The sequence below is a fragment of the Anarhichas minor genome, unplaced genomic scaffold, assembly GCF_050575085.1.
Source record: "Anarhichas minor isolate MPS153535 unplaced genomic scaffold, ASM5057508v1 ptg000038l, whole genome shotgun sequence".
In the NCBI taxonomy this organism is placed as follows: Eukaryota; Metazoa; Chordata; class Actinopteri; order Perciformes; family Anarhichadidae; genus Anarhichas; species Anarhichas minor.
The window spans coordinates 774,384-790,513 of NW_027466484.1; the positions used below are offsets into that span (position 1 = coordinate 774,384).

Sequence of the window (16,130 nt, forward strand, 5' to 3'; positions counted from 1 at the left end):
GTGCATGTTCATGATATATCGGGAGGTGGTCAAGGATTAATGGTCCTGGTTACTTTTGTGCTTTAATATGTAACTGCATTGAAACAATCATCAAACGAAGTTGGGTTTAGTTTGACTTTTTCACAAACGACAACAATCGGTGCTCGCTGACAGTGTGAATGAACGTTGTACATGACTTGTAGATAGTTAGTCTCATGGCACCCAAAGTACCAAATCCAGATTTTTGTGGGGCCGAAGCTACAAACCTGTAATTCAATTTAAATTTGGCCCCTGGTTCTGTCGGTTTAAATGCAGGTGATGTCCTTGAGTTCCCAGAAAGGTTCCTGGAATAGTTCCTTTTGTGGACACTGGGCAATAAATGTGTCTTGTTAAAGCTCGTTTTTATCAGATCTTGTCCACACGTGCTTCAGCAGGATCTCATTTGACCCTCTGACTGTGATGCACTTAGCAAAGACAACATCCCATTATCTTGTGTTTTCATGTGGACGCTCGAGGGTCCTCGCACAATAGCAACACCGCAGCTCCCAATGAACTGAGCTCACAACTGAGTCACAGCAGACATCTAAAAATCTGACTTTTCAACCAAATTGAACCCAGTTTTAATTTACATGTTTGTTTGTTTTACCTGCAAATCCCCTGATCAGTGCTTAGTGGGATCTGGTAAATTGACTGTCTGTGTGTTTGTCATGTAGCCTTTGTTGTTGTTATTTAAATCTGGATTTCATATTTTAACCACAGTATTTCTCCCCCTCTACCACAGGACTCGTCTTCACTAGAACATGCAATAGAGGAACCAGCTGCCCCATCATATTCATCATCACTGTGAAGGGTAGATTCCCTCTGACATGGCCTCCTCCCCCAGACTGGATGCTGATTCGTTACCGCTGCTTCAGCTACAGGAGGTGGACTCCAGCAAATCCTCGGAGAGGCCGAGCTCCCGCGTACTCCTGCCCGCCGTGTACAGCCCTTCTCTGGGCATGGACAGCCAAACGGTCTGCATCCCCTCCCCGTACACGGACAGTAGCCACGAGTACAACCACGGCCACGGACCTCTAACCTTCTACAGCCCGTCCGTGCTGAGCTATGCCAGGCCGGCCATCACTGACAGCCCGTCATCTCTGTGCTCCCCTCTTAGCCCATCAGCCTTCTGGCCCTCCAATAGCCACCCCAACATGCCCTCTATGACTCTGCGCTGCCCTCAGCCTCTCGTCTACAATGAACCCAGCCCACATGCACCCTGGCTGGAAGCCAAAACCCACAGCCTGGCCAGCAGGTAGGTTTACTGTCACTGATCCATGGATGGATAAAGTATAGCAATAACTATAAATGATAATAAATTGTTTGGTGAGTGCCAGTTGGTGAGTGTGAGGGGAAAATGGTCAGAAATTGAAAACCTTCTGCCATTACTGTTCTCTAAATGGACCTCTAGAAGCCAAGAAGCTTTGTCCCCCGGCTGTCATAAAACACGTTTTGAGGCAAAAAAAAAAAAATGTGGCTTTGTGTTTGGATTGGAGTAGCCTACTTAGAACTGTGCAGTCCAATCTAAGTATGTGTCCTGGTTTGGCTGCAATCTTCACTGAATTCTGCTGGTGTGTGCTTTTCATGTGCGACTAGTTCGTTGCAAGACTTCCATAGTATCTTTAAAGGAGCTGTATTTGACCCTCTGAGCATCAATATAGCATCAAACAACTATTTGCTATCTACAGATATAGTGGGGTAGTGTCTACATGAGCAGAGAATGAAGTCTCTATTCCTCTGTGTGTGTTGTTATCAAAGCTTCTCCTTGCTTTTTTTGAGATAGCCGGGCAGGCAGAGCATGCTTTTAGTGCATGTAAGTGCACGTGAGCATGTCCTACCGGTTAGCTCACGGCCGCCGCTCTGCGCTGTTCTCATACGGCGGTTACAGCTGATAACGCCGTCGTGACCGACAGCGGCGTTGTGGAAGCGTAGCGCCCACTCTCCGGTTCTCCCTCAGGTTAAAAACGGTCCGCTCTGTCAGCACTTTAGATGCTATGAGCTGCCGTGTCGCTGTAGGCCTGTTGAGAGGCAATCGAAATGCTTCCAATGTCGCATCTCATCACAAGTCAAAGTTATAATAATACCTAGATAAATAAATCAGGATTAATGAACATCAAACACAAAGTGAACTTCAACCACTAAAGATCAGATAAAACCTGATTTCCAGCTTGTGCTAACGGGCTCATGACAAATGGTAGCATGCAGAATAAAATCGTTGGATTTGCCAGTATTCTTGGACACTATTGTACCACATTGTAATGCAAAATAAGAGTGGGGGAGTGTCGTGCACATGCTTTAAAAACAATGGGAGACTCTGGTGGAGGGACAAAGGCTGTAATGACACCAGAGAGAGATGAAATGGCTAAGGTGGTTTAAGTATTCTTCAGCTAAGATGTCCATTGGATGATAGGAAAGCCACACAGACTAGTGAAATTGTTGGAGTTGAAACCAGAGGCTGTATTTAGTCATTGGGAAGTCACTCATTGGTTTGTGGACTGCCGCTGTGAAACCTCGAGTTCGGCCATTTCGCTGTCATCATCTTGGAATGCGGCCGTCTCCCATCTTGGCTTGTTTGCAACCGATGAACGGAAATTACCATATTTGTAGCAGTAACAGTTGATTAGGGATTTATCTCTTGCTCCATAGTTGTACTTTATATTTAGTCGTGATCTGTGCTACTGTACCAGTTGGTAATCATAATGCCACTGGCCATGGATGATGGGTATTTAAACAGCCATTATCTTTCAGTGATGGGAGCTGTGCAGTTGACTGCTATGCGGTTGTGAAGACGTTTTCAGAAGAGAGTAAACCTGTTGGAAGACTAATGACGGGTGGATGACAGGCTAAAATTCCAAAATGTCAAGTTGTCCTTTTTTCCACATAGTCTGTGTTTCTTCCTGCAGCTCCATCATCAGCTGCAACAAGCCGCTGGGGAAGAGATCCGGAGAAGGGTTGGAAGGCGTGAACTCCTCCTTGTGTTCATCTGCAGCGGGGAAAGCCGACATGCACTTCTGCGCCGTGTGCCACGACTACGCCTCGGGGTACCACTACGGAGTGTGGTCCTGTGAGGGCTGCAAGGCTTTTTTCAAGAGGAGCATCCAAGGTATCGAGTCTTTCTGTCCGTGATTATTCCCCGTCTATTGTTGCTCTGCTCCTCAAGTAATTCTGCCGTACGTCTTTTCTTTCCCCTCTTAGGACACAATGACTACATCTGCCCCGCCACAAATCAATGCACTATCGACAAGAACCGACGTAAAAGCTGCCAGGCCTGCCGCCTCCGTAAATGCTACGAAGTGGGCATGATGAAGTGCGGTAGGTGCTCCCCTGTTTAATTGGGGTCCTTGATGTTTTGTCGTCTTGCAGCTCTGAAACGACTTCAAGCACTGAAAGTGAAAAGGTGGAGAGTGTTACCTGTGTGCTCATTATGGCATTATGTACTTCTGAAAACTCACAGGATGGGAACCACTTAAATACCGATGTCTGATCATTTCCCAGGATGGATGTAGAGCTGCAGCATATTGTCTACTTCTAAGCTTGAATAGTAAACATTTTAGCTATTATTTCTACATGGGAAGCCAGCTGAAAGTCAGGCTCTTTTTCCATTAGTCGTAAAGGAAAAGTTGCGATGAGAAGATGAATACCACTCTCATGTCTGTCCATTAAGTATCGGGCTACAGCCAGCCACAGATTAGCGTAGCTTAGCATGAAGACTGAAAGCAGGGGAAAGCTGCTTCTCAGCCTCTGTTCAGATGTCACGAAATCCACCTACCCACGTCTGTAAAGCTCACTAGTTAACATGTTATATCTTGTTTGTTTAATCAAAAATAACAACAACGTGAAAATCCTCTCGCAGTCGACCAGTTTCACAGATTTCCACCACAGGAGGAAAACGTCTTCACTTGGCTCTCTGCTCCTTGAGGGTCATGGGTTTATACTCTATCTTAAAGTGGAAACGGACAAATTAGCCGTAAATAAAGCTTTCAGTTTCCAGGAGATCGTACCCGGTGGCAGACGGACTACATGGTGAAAGCGAGGCTTATATGGAACAGATTTAAACACTGATGGCGTCATTATTCTATCACTATTAAATTGTGCAAAGTTAAAACACAAAGATGCTCTATTGCCACTTTATAAACACCTCGCAACAGAAACAATAAAACAAAACATTTTATGTCTGCAATTAATTCCTAGTCAAGAGTGCTGACGTCTTGCTTCGCGTAGATTTGTCTCGCTGATTCCAGACGGTGGCCCTCTGCCCTTGAATGCAGCAACTTTGGCTCCACAGATTTCCAGGAAATTTTGGCTATCGCTATTTGTGAGAAGTAGTCTCTGCCCTTGAGATTTCTTTTAAGTGTGTCATATTTTACGTCATGACACATTGAGTTGTGTTGATTACTCTGTGAATCTGGTCTGACCTTGGTTGTAACGCTGCAGCGGTGCTGGGAACCAGGCCTGTCCGCACATGTCTAAAGTGAGAAACGAGTGTTGGATTGTGTTTGTAGATGCCTTTGCTCGACTGAAGGCACCGAAACCAGCTCCCAGTGGACTCAGTGGTCCAGTATCCAATGCATCTACGTTTTTAAGAATCGTAGTGGATTTAGGTTTTGAAGCTGTTAGTAGCCACTGATATGAGCTGCTGGACATGAAACTATGTCATCTTACATACATCGAATGTCTATTTCTCTTGCTGTCTTCATGCACCAGGTGTAAGGCGTGAACGCTGCAGCTATCGAGGAGCCCGACACCGCCGCGGTGGACTCCAGCCTCGGGATCACTCAGGCAGGGGTTTGGTCCGGGTGGGGCTGGGTTCTCGGGCCCAGCGGCACCTCCACCTAGAGGCACCTCTCGCCCCGCTCGCCCCGCTCCCTCAGGCGAACCATGCGCACCACTCGGCCATGAGCCCAGAGGAGTTCATCTCCCGCATCATGGAGGCGGAGCCTCCGGAGATCTACCTCATGGAGGACCTGAAGAAGCCCTTCACCCAGGCCAGCATGATGATGTCCCTCACCAACCTGGCAGACAAAGAACTGGTGCTCATGATCAGCTGGGCTAAAAAGATCCCGGGTAAGATCCAAATCCCGGCTTGATATGAATCCTTATTGCAGGACTGAGCCTCTTCCAACAAATCTAACCTCAGGCCCCGATCACGTGTGTGTGTGTGTGTGTGTGTGTGTGTGTGTGTGTGTGTGTGTGTGTGTGTGTGTGTGTGTGTGTGTGTGTGTGTGTGTGTGTGTGTGTGTGTGTGTGTGTGTGTGTGTGTGTGTGTGTGCAACCAGGCGATGAAGCGTAATTAACGGGGAAAAAATGGATTCAATGCAGACGTCTTGCTGTTGAATGAGGAGGAGGGGAAAAATGATATAGTTCACAGTTATTAAAAACGGCTAATATCAAGCTTTCATTCCTATCACATCTATCGGCATCAAAACAGCATTTTTTAGCTTTTTAATTGTTTCTACTTCATGTTTCCATGTAATCGGATGAGACGGGAGGCTTCCTGTGCGGCCTTGCTGAGTAAAAGAGCCACGACGAGGTTAAAGGTCAGGGTCAACACTACGGTTCTTTAGTTGGATGGCGATGATTCTCGGTCAGTGGAAGCAGTTTCACTTTGTCACCATCAGCGACGTGTGGAAGTCGGGCTCGCTGATAAATCCAGCAAACTAGACTCAATGTTATGGAGGTGAAAACAAAGCCGAGGCGACGGTGAACACATCTTCCACTCGTCGTTCATGTCGGTGTTTCAAATGTTGCGTGTGCTGGTTGAATAAACAAACAAATGGGATCACGGCTTCGTGGATAAACGGATATAATCATCATTTACCTAATATACATATATTTACATAAAATACTAAAACTAGTGAATTTCTTTCTTTCTCCACTGTCCTTGTTATTGGTTCCTCTCTTCCTCTCAGCCAGTGTTCAGGAAAGGTGTTAATGTGAAGGGATCACAAAGACTCACAATTTTTTATTTTTTTGGAATAAAGACCATATTCCCTTTTTTTTTTTTTTTTTGTTTTAATCTTGGTCTAAAACGCTGTGTGTGGTTTGTCTTCAGGCTTTGTAGAGCTGAGTCTAGCTGACCAGATCCAGCTGCTGAAGTGCTGCTGGCTGGAGATCCTGATGTTGGGCCTGATCTGGAGGTCGGTGGATCATCCCGGGAAACTCATCTTCTCTCCGGACTTCAAACTCAACAGGTGAGCAGGCTCGGTGACATTTCTACCTCCGTCACCAGCAGTCTGGTGCACAAGTAGCTGATCCGTTATAGAGCTCTTTATGAAGCTGTTCATGGGCCAGCTTGCAGGTTTAATTGTTTAGTTGCTGTTGATTTGCTTGCAGAGGCCTCTTACAGTAGTATGTTTCAATGAGTGCTTTTCCAAATGAATGTGCAGTACAAGCATGTTGTTTTGCTTTATTTCTGGCTTAATGTCATAGTGTTGTTAATGCAAATCAATTTAAGATGTTATCAAGTGAATTACAACATATACAGTTATTCTTCTCTCCAGCGAGCTGCCTTGCTGTGATGGGACGGCTAGACCAGTGAGCTAACATTACCTGTTGCCTACCAGAGCATAAGGTAGCCATTCAAACATGTCACACCAACACAGTCCAACCGGAGAGCGTGAAACTAGAGAAAGGAGCTGAATCACCTAAAACAGGCCTCTGCTGGACGTTTACTTTTATATCTAAACCGTTCAGTAAGTAACCCTTAAATGTAGGTTCTCGTTATGTCACTAGATGAGTGGTTCTTGATTTACTTCAACGGAGATTTATAATATATTCTTCTAAGTATGTTGGATCATATTTGAGTCAGAACCGCCCCATGTTGTCTGATCTGCTCCTATGTTGTCGTGATGATTCGCTGGTCAGTGCTGGTCCATATCAGAAGTAATTCAGCACATTGCTTTCCAGGAAAGCTTTTGTTGTGAAACATCAGCAAGAAGCGAAGTAGTTCATTAACAGCAGCTCGACATCGAGGAAGTTAAAGTAGAATGAATTGACAGAAACGCTGCTCTCACTCACTAATTGATGTGAAAGAAGGAAAGTCACAGCAGCAGAGTAAGTACGCCGCTGATACATTTGATAAAGTTTGTAGGACAGTGAGTGTTGTACTTTAATACAGTTTTGAGGTACTTAAGTATTTTATACTTCTACTTCTCTGTGTTTCAAAGGGAATTGTTTGACTTTTCATTCTACTAAAACTACTTTTTGACAGCTTACTAATGTTTTGGCAGATACATTATTTGAATGCATTGTTACAAATGAAAACAGCTTCAACTTGACCAGCTGCAACATCAACATGTTTAGTTGTGATAATAATGTATAGGACAACACTTTGAGAACCCCTCTGCTTCACTTTACTTTTCATACATTTTAACATTATTTAATTGCTACTTTTTCTTATTTAAAGGAGCTTAATGTTCTCACACACGACTGTGTTGGGAATCAGAACTAAACATCTGTCTCTAATAACATCTGCCTCATAGAAAAGCCTGTTTCTCTCGTCCCTCGAGATGAACTGAAGGCTGACGCCTCTATGTGAGATTTTATGGGACTTGAACTGCTTTTTCTAAATGTGAGTCTCGTGTGCGGCTGCCATGTTTGCCATAACAGTGCTGGTGGTCACAGTGTAATCTTAAAGCCGCATTGTTACACTGCGCTGAGTTGACGAGCTTCACTCAGACCTTGAAACGGTAAAGATATCAGCAACCCTTGCTGCAGATATATCTCCGATTCTTCTGGACTGTTGGCTCGTTTTCTTGCCAAAAATCTTTTATCGCTTGCTGTTCCCTTCCGCAATGGCCTTCAACTCTAGCCAGACAACGATTGACTCTTTCTGGCACTCCGGTTCACCCTTTGTATTCATGGTAAACACGCTGTAATCAGGCTGCTGCAGGCTACCAGCCGTTTGGATTTGCTCATGAACCCGTGCACTTAATCCTGTAATGTGTCAGCAGGAGCAGCAGTTACTGCAACATTAAAGCCAAGTGTTCTTTCTGGTGTTCAAAGTGCAGCAGAGTGACAACTCGGATTATCAGCTGTAGCTGTTGTTGATTCATTGTGCAGCAGTGTGCATGACCATATCGAACCTACACAAACACTATGAAGGTGACACATTTTATATGTATAAATACACCTTTTTATTTCTGAAGTCATTCTTTTGGGGCCAGCTGTTATTCTACAGTTTTACCGATTTTCAACAAATGCAACCGAACTGACGGTGCGTCAGCTCGTCTCTCAGTACTCGATGACTTCCTGTCGCTGTCTGCTCTCAGCTGCGAGCCCATTGGTTCCTGCTGAAGATGTGACTCTTTATATACATAGTGTTTCTTTTTTATTATGTCCTACAACAGCTGGACAGTTTGGTAGTTTTCAGCGAACATCCCACAAACGGGATGAAAAAAATAGCGTGTGTGTGTGTGTGTGTGTGTGTGTGTGTGTGTGTGTGTGTGTGTGTGTGTGTGTGTGTGTGTGTGTGTGTGTGTGTGTGTGTGTGTGTGTGTGTGTGTGTGTGTGTGTGTGTGTGTGTGTGTGTGGTCTTTGGTCTTTGTTGACAAGAAGAACTGAAGTGATCCTGATGGGAAAGTAGAGTGAGATTATAAGAGTGAATGTATTTGAGGACAATAGAAAGTCTTTTTTTCGTGACTGGTGGGATGAGTTCTTCATGTTTGACCTTTCTTTCCCCACTGCCACGGAAACTATCACCATAGGGTTAGGTTAACCTTGGTGTGTTTTCATAACACAGCCTTAGTATTCTCTGTTGAGAGGTCCCCGTTAGCCTGTGTTAGCTCAGGACAACATCCTGGATGCTAATCCATCCACTTACTCAACTAGAGGCAGAAAGTCGTTTTCACTCATTTTCTTTCTCTAATCAGCTCATTGCTGCTGCAGAGCTTCTCTCTGTCACACATTCTTTCTCCTCCACCATTTCACTTAATTAGCCGCGTGTTTTTTGAAAGTGTTTCAGAGAAAGATGTCGCAGTGTGTGAATTATCTGCTGGTGTCTCTGTCAAGTCAGAGGTGCAAAGATTTGAGAGATAACGGGACGGACCATAGTTAATGTCGTTGTAGCTAATCAACACTTGGGATATTGCTTTTGGGAACAGGTTTGATGAATCTTGAAGAAAGGAGGGTTCGTCCCCAGACTCCAGTTCACCACATACATTAGCATCACAGTTTGTGACGCCCGTGGTCCGATCCAGATCCTCCGAGTTTATTTTGCATCTTTGATGTGCTGTTCATTTATCAGAGTAACAACAGCAGCAAAGCACTTACGTCAGTTAGTTTGCTCTTTGTGCAAACTAATAGTATGTTATCAAGTGTATGATAACACACAATCACAAAGTAGTAGAGTAGCAGCAAGTATGTTTAAAAAAAATTATGCAACCCATGAACGGAAGTGACCATATTAGGACTGAGGAGGAGTGACGTAGAGACGCCGTATACGTCTCTGGTAGAGACCTGTCAATCACCGTGTAGCCCCGCCCTAAGGCATCCCCTGCTTTATGGTCTGTTTGACTCTAAATGGACCATAATGTACTAAATGAACATCATGCTGTATTGAAGAAGACTTGAAACTAGAGATTGAGACCATAAACTCATGTTTACAATGTTTACTGAGGTAATAAATCAAGAGAGAAGTAGAGTCATTTTCTCATAGACTTCTATACAACCAGAGGAGTCGCCCCCTGGTGGACACTAGAGAGAATGCAGCTTTAAGACACTTCTGCATTGGCTTCAGTCAGCAGAACCGGAGGTTGCCGCCTGCTAAATGCACACATACATTGGTTTTCAGCTGAAAAGTGGTTTGGGGACTAGTTTTTCTGAGAGAAAACATTTTTGTTTCCGTGCCTTTGTCTTCCCCTCTGTGTTGTTGTTCATCCTTTAGCCTTTTCCTTTCACCTTCTCTCTGTGTATCTAGGGAGGAGGGACAGTGTGTGGAGGGCATCATGGAGATTTTCGACATGCTGCTGGCCGCCACCTCCCGGTTTCGTGAGCTGAAGCTTCAGAGGGAGGAGTACGTCTGTCTGAAGGCCATGATCCTCCTCAACTCCAGTGAGTTTTGCTGACGCAGACAAACCGCAGTCTTCACTTTATTTTCTCTACGACGGACGAGTTGGTTTGCAGCAAGCGACTAATCCTGTTCGATTCTGTCCAATCGGTACATTTGGTTCTTACATAACCCAGATAAGTTTGTGCCTCTGCTTGTTTGTGGTTACTTACACACACAATGTAATCGCTACAGAATAACGACACCATCAGCGTTTAGATTATGACTTTGCAGTTCTGTGTGCCACCGGGTGTGATGTGCCCGGGAAATGAAAGCTCCATTTACAGTTTACAGTCTGTGTTTAGTGAAAGTAGCGAGCATGAGCTCCAGAGGCTACCAGATGATGTCTTGCGCCCAAAACGAGATGTGCAACATGACGTATGAGATACTGATAAAAAACGTACCTGACACATTGAAATAACAGCTGCAGCTCTCTTATAGTTATAACTTGTGTTTTCAGGAGCAACCTGCTTCAAATATTGACGATCCTGGAAGATTCTGCTGAATTATTATTTTTGTGTGGCATGATCAGATAAATAATCTGTTGGTCTGAAAAATGTATTTATTTTATATGGTGAAATTGAAGCGTACTGCATAAATTTAATATTTACATAAAACTAACAAGGAGAGATGGAAGTCTCGATGAGGAGATTTGTTAAAATGACACCTGCTATTTGAGCTGAAACCAACTCTACCTTAATAGTTTATAATAACTCTATATCTTTGTACTTGTGTCCTCTCTGACAATAACTACCATTATTATTTAACGTGGCCATGATACAAGCATTCATCAGCTTCAAGCAGTCCTGCAGAAGTTGATGATATTTTGCCGATATGTCATTACAGCAACTTACTAAGTTTGAATGACTGAGTCGACACATTGATACAAGCGTTCATATTCAGGATTAAGTAGTATAAATAACATCGGTAAGAATATCTATCATGGTGATTATTTTGATCCAAATCTGATTTAAAAAAAGTGTATATACTAAAATAACCAATTTAGCAGAGATGTGCACTCTTTGGGTGCCTTCACGTTTTCTAGTATTTCATTGAGTTGAAGTTAAGTTTGAGTCATTGGGAACTTCACAATAACAGACATTTCACAACATCTTGTGCTCCAGGGTTACACTACACTAGTCTTTGGATGCTGTCTCAGTAAAGTGCAGGTGATCCTTCCACACAAGTTGCATTTGCAGAACTGTTGGTTTTGGATGAAGTGAGCTCTGAAGATGGACTTTATTGCTCTACGGCTGTCTTTTTTTCTTCTTCTTTTTTTAAACCCGTCGTGTGTTCCCGGCGGTCACGGTGTCCTCACGCAGCACCAGCAGCAGCCACTGTGCAGGTTTCATCGAGGTGACCGACCTCTCTGCATGTTAAACAAAGTTACTCCCTAACAGACGCACACACGGCGTCTCTGCCCGACTCTGTCCTCTCTGTTGACTCTGCTCCACTGCAGCTGGCCTTACAAAAAAAGAAAAAGAAAATAACAAATTGCGAAAGAAGTGAAATCGAGTCTGAAAACGTCAAAGAGAGCAGGGGAGGGATTTTAGGATTTATGCATTTGGACAGATGGAAGTTGTGGCTCAACTGCTCAGTACGTCCTCGGTCCCGGAGGGTGGACCGGGTGATCTATAGCTTCCCCCGCCTCTTTCATCTGGAATGTCCATCATTGTGGTCTTCGATGAGCCAGATGTTTACAAGGACGTGGTCACTGTTCGATTAAAGAAACTCAAATTAAACTTGTGATTAGTTTTTGTTTGTGTAAATGTCGCAACTCTGATTGAAACATGGATTGCGTTGCCACATCAAATCTTTTGGTTTTCATCGTTGTTACAACTCAAAGGATGCAACATTTAAATGGGAGAACAGACGAGTTACAAGTAATAAATAACCACATTTATACAACGGATCATATTAATTAAACAAAACAACCGTGGAAAGTCAGTAGTCGGTGATGTCAGCATGTGTGGACGTGTGGAGCAAACAAACCTAAACAGCAGCTGTGTCAGCCAGAGAAGAGCCCGTCAAAGATCAGGTGGAGAGACGTTAAAGCTGGAACGCACCAGGTTCAGGTGTGGCTCATCAGCTGACGCTCAACATCCTGAAAGACAGAAAAGAGCCAGCAAACAGGACACGGACCCCTAAAAGTGCTTGTTTTTGCCGCTGACTGGCTCAGATTGTTAATTATTCGTGGGTATCGTCAGGGTTTTAGCGATACTATTCTTATCGACACTGCTTATCGGTTCTTTTTGATTATATCGTGAGAATAAAAACAATACAAGAAGTTCCAAAATCTTGCAGCTAAACAATTGGCTAAGTTATTAGCTTTAATTTATTAGCCTATTCTTATTAGCAAACCCCCCAATGGCATCGCTAATATTACCTGCAGTGGACGAGGATGAAGAACCCTACAGAGAAATACAATGTTTTTATTTACATTTCGCTTTATCTCGTCTGTTTGTTATTGAAGTTTCCTGAAATCTGGCATCATCTCATCCGCATTGCTGAAATCAGCTGAATATTCAGCCAAGGCATTGAACATCTTCTGACCTCCAACACAACACCTCTCCAACTCTCACTCACATTTCCATCGCCGTCTTCCGGAGCGGTCAGTGTGTCGGTTCGTCCAATACTTCGGTTGAAAGTCGGATATCTCAACAGTTATTTGTCGTTTGAATATCACCGATCTCCAGTGGACGATCGCTGAATAACTTCTTGGCCTTTGCTCGAGCTCCACTATCGGGCCGACACACCTCCCTTTGACCAGCACTTTGGTCCAAGGCAGCACAAAAACTAATGACTGGAGTTTAGTTTTAGTGTTTATGGTGTCGAGAGGATGAATAGCCCTGAGCTCACCGTCAGGCTAAAATGTCAATGTTCTCATAATTCAAAATGGCAGTTGTTATAAAATTACGGCGCACGTTCATGCTTGCCAGAGGGGATTTTAAACTCTTAATCCTGTCTGCAAGTCTTTAAGAATAGATTCATCTTTCATATTCTTTTCTCTTACTTTGGTATAGAAGAGCCGCAGCCTTAGTGGCATACACATAACTGATTATATAAAAAGATGAATTAAAGGTCAATATTGGCCCAATACTTGTGTTCGTCTACCTCTGAAGTAAAAATGATAAATCTGTGTTGTAGATCTGTGTACGAGCTCCCCTCAGACGGCCGAGGAGCTGGAGAGCAGGAACAAGCTGCTGCGTCTGCTGGACTCGGTGATCGATGCTCTGGTCTGGGCCATTTCCAAACTGGGCTTGTCGACCCAGCAGCAGACGCTTCGCCTGGGACACCTCACCATGCTGCTCTCCCACATCCGCCACGTCAGGTACAGCCAGGGACGGCAGGAAGCCGTGAAACCGCAGCAGAGTCCAGAGGAGAGAATCAAAAAAGCACACAGAGACCTTTAAACACGATCCAACGTTCTGTCTTTGTGATTAGTACACTCCCACAAACACATTCGTACAGTAATGCTCTTACTGGTAATAATATGCTCATACAAGGAATACTTGAAGTTACAGTTCTTGATTGATGAAAAGATCTTTAGGAAAGATGTTTGAGAAACCAATAAAAACTTCCTTGTTTGACAGTGATGATGAAGAACATCACAATGTTTTATAAATGTTTTATACAAGAAAGTAACACATAAGGGCTCTCCCTCCATCCCAAACCACCTAATGATACTAAATAAAGCCAAAAGCTTCAAACAACCACAACTTTGTCATGATTTGTGAGACTTTTTTTTTTCTTCCGGTCACCATCTGTAACATGTGATTCACTCTTTGTGCTCTCTCTGCTTCGCTGTCGTCTCCTCTTCCTCTGCAGTAACAAAGGCATGGACCACCTGTCCACCATGAAGAGGAAGAACGTGGTGCTGGTGTACGACCTCCTGCTGGAGATGCTGGACGCCAACACCACCAGCAGCGGCAGTCAACCGTCTTCCTCACCGAGCTCCGACACTTACTCTGACCAGAACCAGTACGCCCAACCCCCGTCTCACCAGCAGCCGGACGCTGACGGTCCACGTGGACCTCTTGAGGAGCCGGTCCTGGACGGACACCTGCAGGCTCTGCCCGTCCAGTCCTCACCTCCGTTTCAGAGTTCAGGGGTGTCTCACATGGACAGCAATGAGTAAGTTACAGTGGTGGAGGAAACACTTTGATCCTTTAGTTTAGTTCAGAAGTAATACCACCAGGGGTAGTATACCACCACTTTAGTTACCAGTTAAAGGTGCCGGATTCAGAAATGTTCTTGAAATGTTCTTCATTTAGTAAATTATGGTCCATTTAGAGTCAAACAGACCATAAAGCACAAACTCAAGGCTTCCAAACATCAGTCCACAAACCAATGGGTGACGTCACGACGACCACGTCTACTTCTTATATACAGTCTGTGCTTCCGATCAGGCGTTACCATTTAAATACATCGAAAAGACAAGTGTAACCACGGCCTTTGTGTGAGGTAGAAACTCATGTTACGAGTTTTGGGGGATTTTCATGCTTTCGGATCAGTTGACGACAGAAGGAAAAGAAAGGAGAGGCTAAAGAAAGGACGGAGGACAGAATGAAGGAAATAAGGACAGTTGTATGGCAGGTAAAAAAGAGGGAATGAAGGAAAGAAGAAGGGAACGTGGGAAGGAATTGCAGGGAAAGAAACAATGACGGAAAAGGAGGAAGAAAAAGGAGAAAGGTTAGGAATAAAAATTGCAAGGAAAGAAATTAGGACAGATGAAAGGAGGTAAGAATAAAGGGATGAAGGAAGGAAAAAGGTAGCTAGAAGGGAAGGGAAGATTATGGAGTGATGGAGAAAGGACAGAAAATAAGGGATAATAAGGACAGGAAGTAAGAAGTACAAGAAACAAATAAGGTTGGGAGGAAAATAAAGGAAAGTTGGAAGGAAAGAAAATATTCAGTATGTCAAACTGGTTCCTAATGAATCATAACTGTGACAACTTTCCTCACAGCTACATCCACCCGTGGTCACTGCACGCAGGAGACGACTGTCCGTCGGTAGAACCGACGGATTACATCATCGCCAATCGTGGCGTCATGGAAACGGCCTTAGAGGGGTGATGTGACTGAAAGAGACGAACTGAGACTGAACCTTTTAAAGGCTTTCATCCCCCCAAAGATCCAGAGACGGAAACGACAAAAAAGGATTAAAAAACAAACAGAAAGAGCTGTTCGGAGGTATTTTTCCCTCTACTGTTATTAAGATGTTTTTAGTCTTTGAAGAAGAAAAAAAAATGTTTTTCATCGAATGTATATTTTGTGTGCGTAAATATTTCTTGTGAACGTGCACTACAGCCGGTGTTCATGGGAACATCACTGAACCTCTGCCAGTCAGTTTGAGCTCCTTTTTGATATACAGTATTTGTATCTTTCTTTTTTCACCTCGGTGTAACATCCGGAACAAGCCGCCTACAGTCTGCAGTGACTTACAGAAAGGTGCATGTGGTCAACACAGTTCACGTCCATTTCCATAACGGTTGTTAGTCGTATAGCTCAAAAAAAAAAAAAGGGCAGTGCTTTCTCTCCCACTGGTGTTTTTCTCCTTCACTTCTACCGTGTACTTTGGTATTTTAATCGGCGCCTGTTCATCCAGGTTTTTTTCTACTCTCTTTGTACAAAACTACACGTTTCAGTGGAGTCAAGAAGCAGCAGTTTGTGGCCTTTTAACAAGATGACTGTTAACGCGAGCTGTCTTCTCGGTTCATCTGGTTAAACTAAGGCTGTATTTACACAGTACAATGTGGGGCACAGACCTGTTCCCAAAACCTGGTATCGGCTCAAAAAAAATGATTTAACTTGAGTTACGTAACGGGCTAAACTCTTAAAGGGTTATTAAAAGTTATGTAAATATATAAAATTGCTAACTGTACATATATTCCTAACATGCTAAACATTACTTTCTAATTGTATAGAAAGGCCAAGTCCCTCCCCTTCCAGTGGGACCTTATTTTGGAAAGAATATGTACGGTATTCAACTGTGAGAGATAATAACTTCTTTCATCTTTTTTGTCAATTTAAAAGATCATTTTGCAAGTCAAAAAAGTTGCAGTAAG

General features: G+C 43.8%; 1 protein-coding gene across 2 annotated transcripts; it reads left to right on the forward strand.

Annotated features, from left to right (window-relative positions):
• Nucleotides 1–845: 845 nt before the first annotated feature.
• esr2b (estrogen receptor 2b) lies at nt 846–15,138 on the forward strand. Of its 2 annotated transcripts, none has more exons than XM_076107364.1 (9): nt 846–1,273; nt 2,922–3,121; nt 3,214–3,330; nt 4,723–5,082; nt 6,071–6,209; nt 9,935–10,068; nt 13,211–13,394; nt 13,892–14,197; nt 15,030–15,138. In XM_076107364.1, the coding sequence occupies exons 1-9, from the start codon at nt 846–848 to the stop codon at nt 15,136–15,138; spliced, it is 1,977 nt and encodes a 658-aa protein (XP_075963479.1). The 2 variants fall into 2 exon arrangements, with proteins under 2 accessions (XP_075963479.1, XP_075963478.1); XM_076107363.1 differs by having other exon boundaries at nt 846–1,260; nt 2,903–3,121.
• Nucleotides 15,139–16,130: the final 992 nt, after the last annotated feature.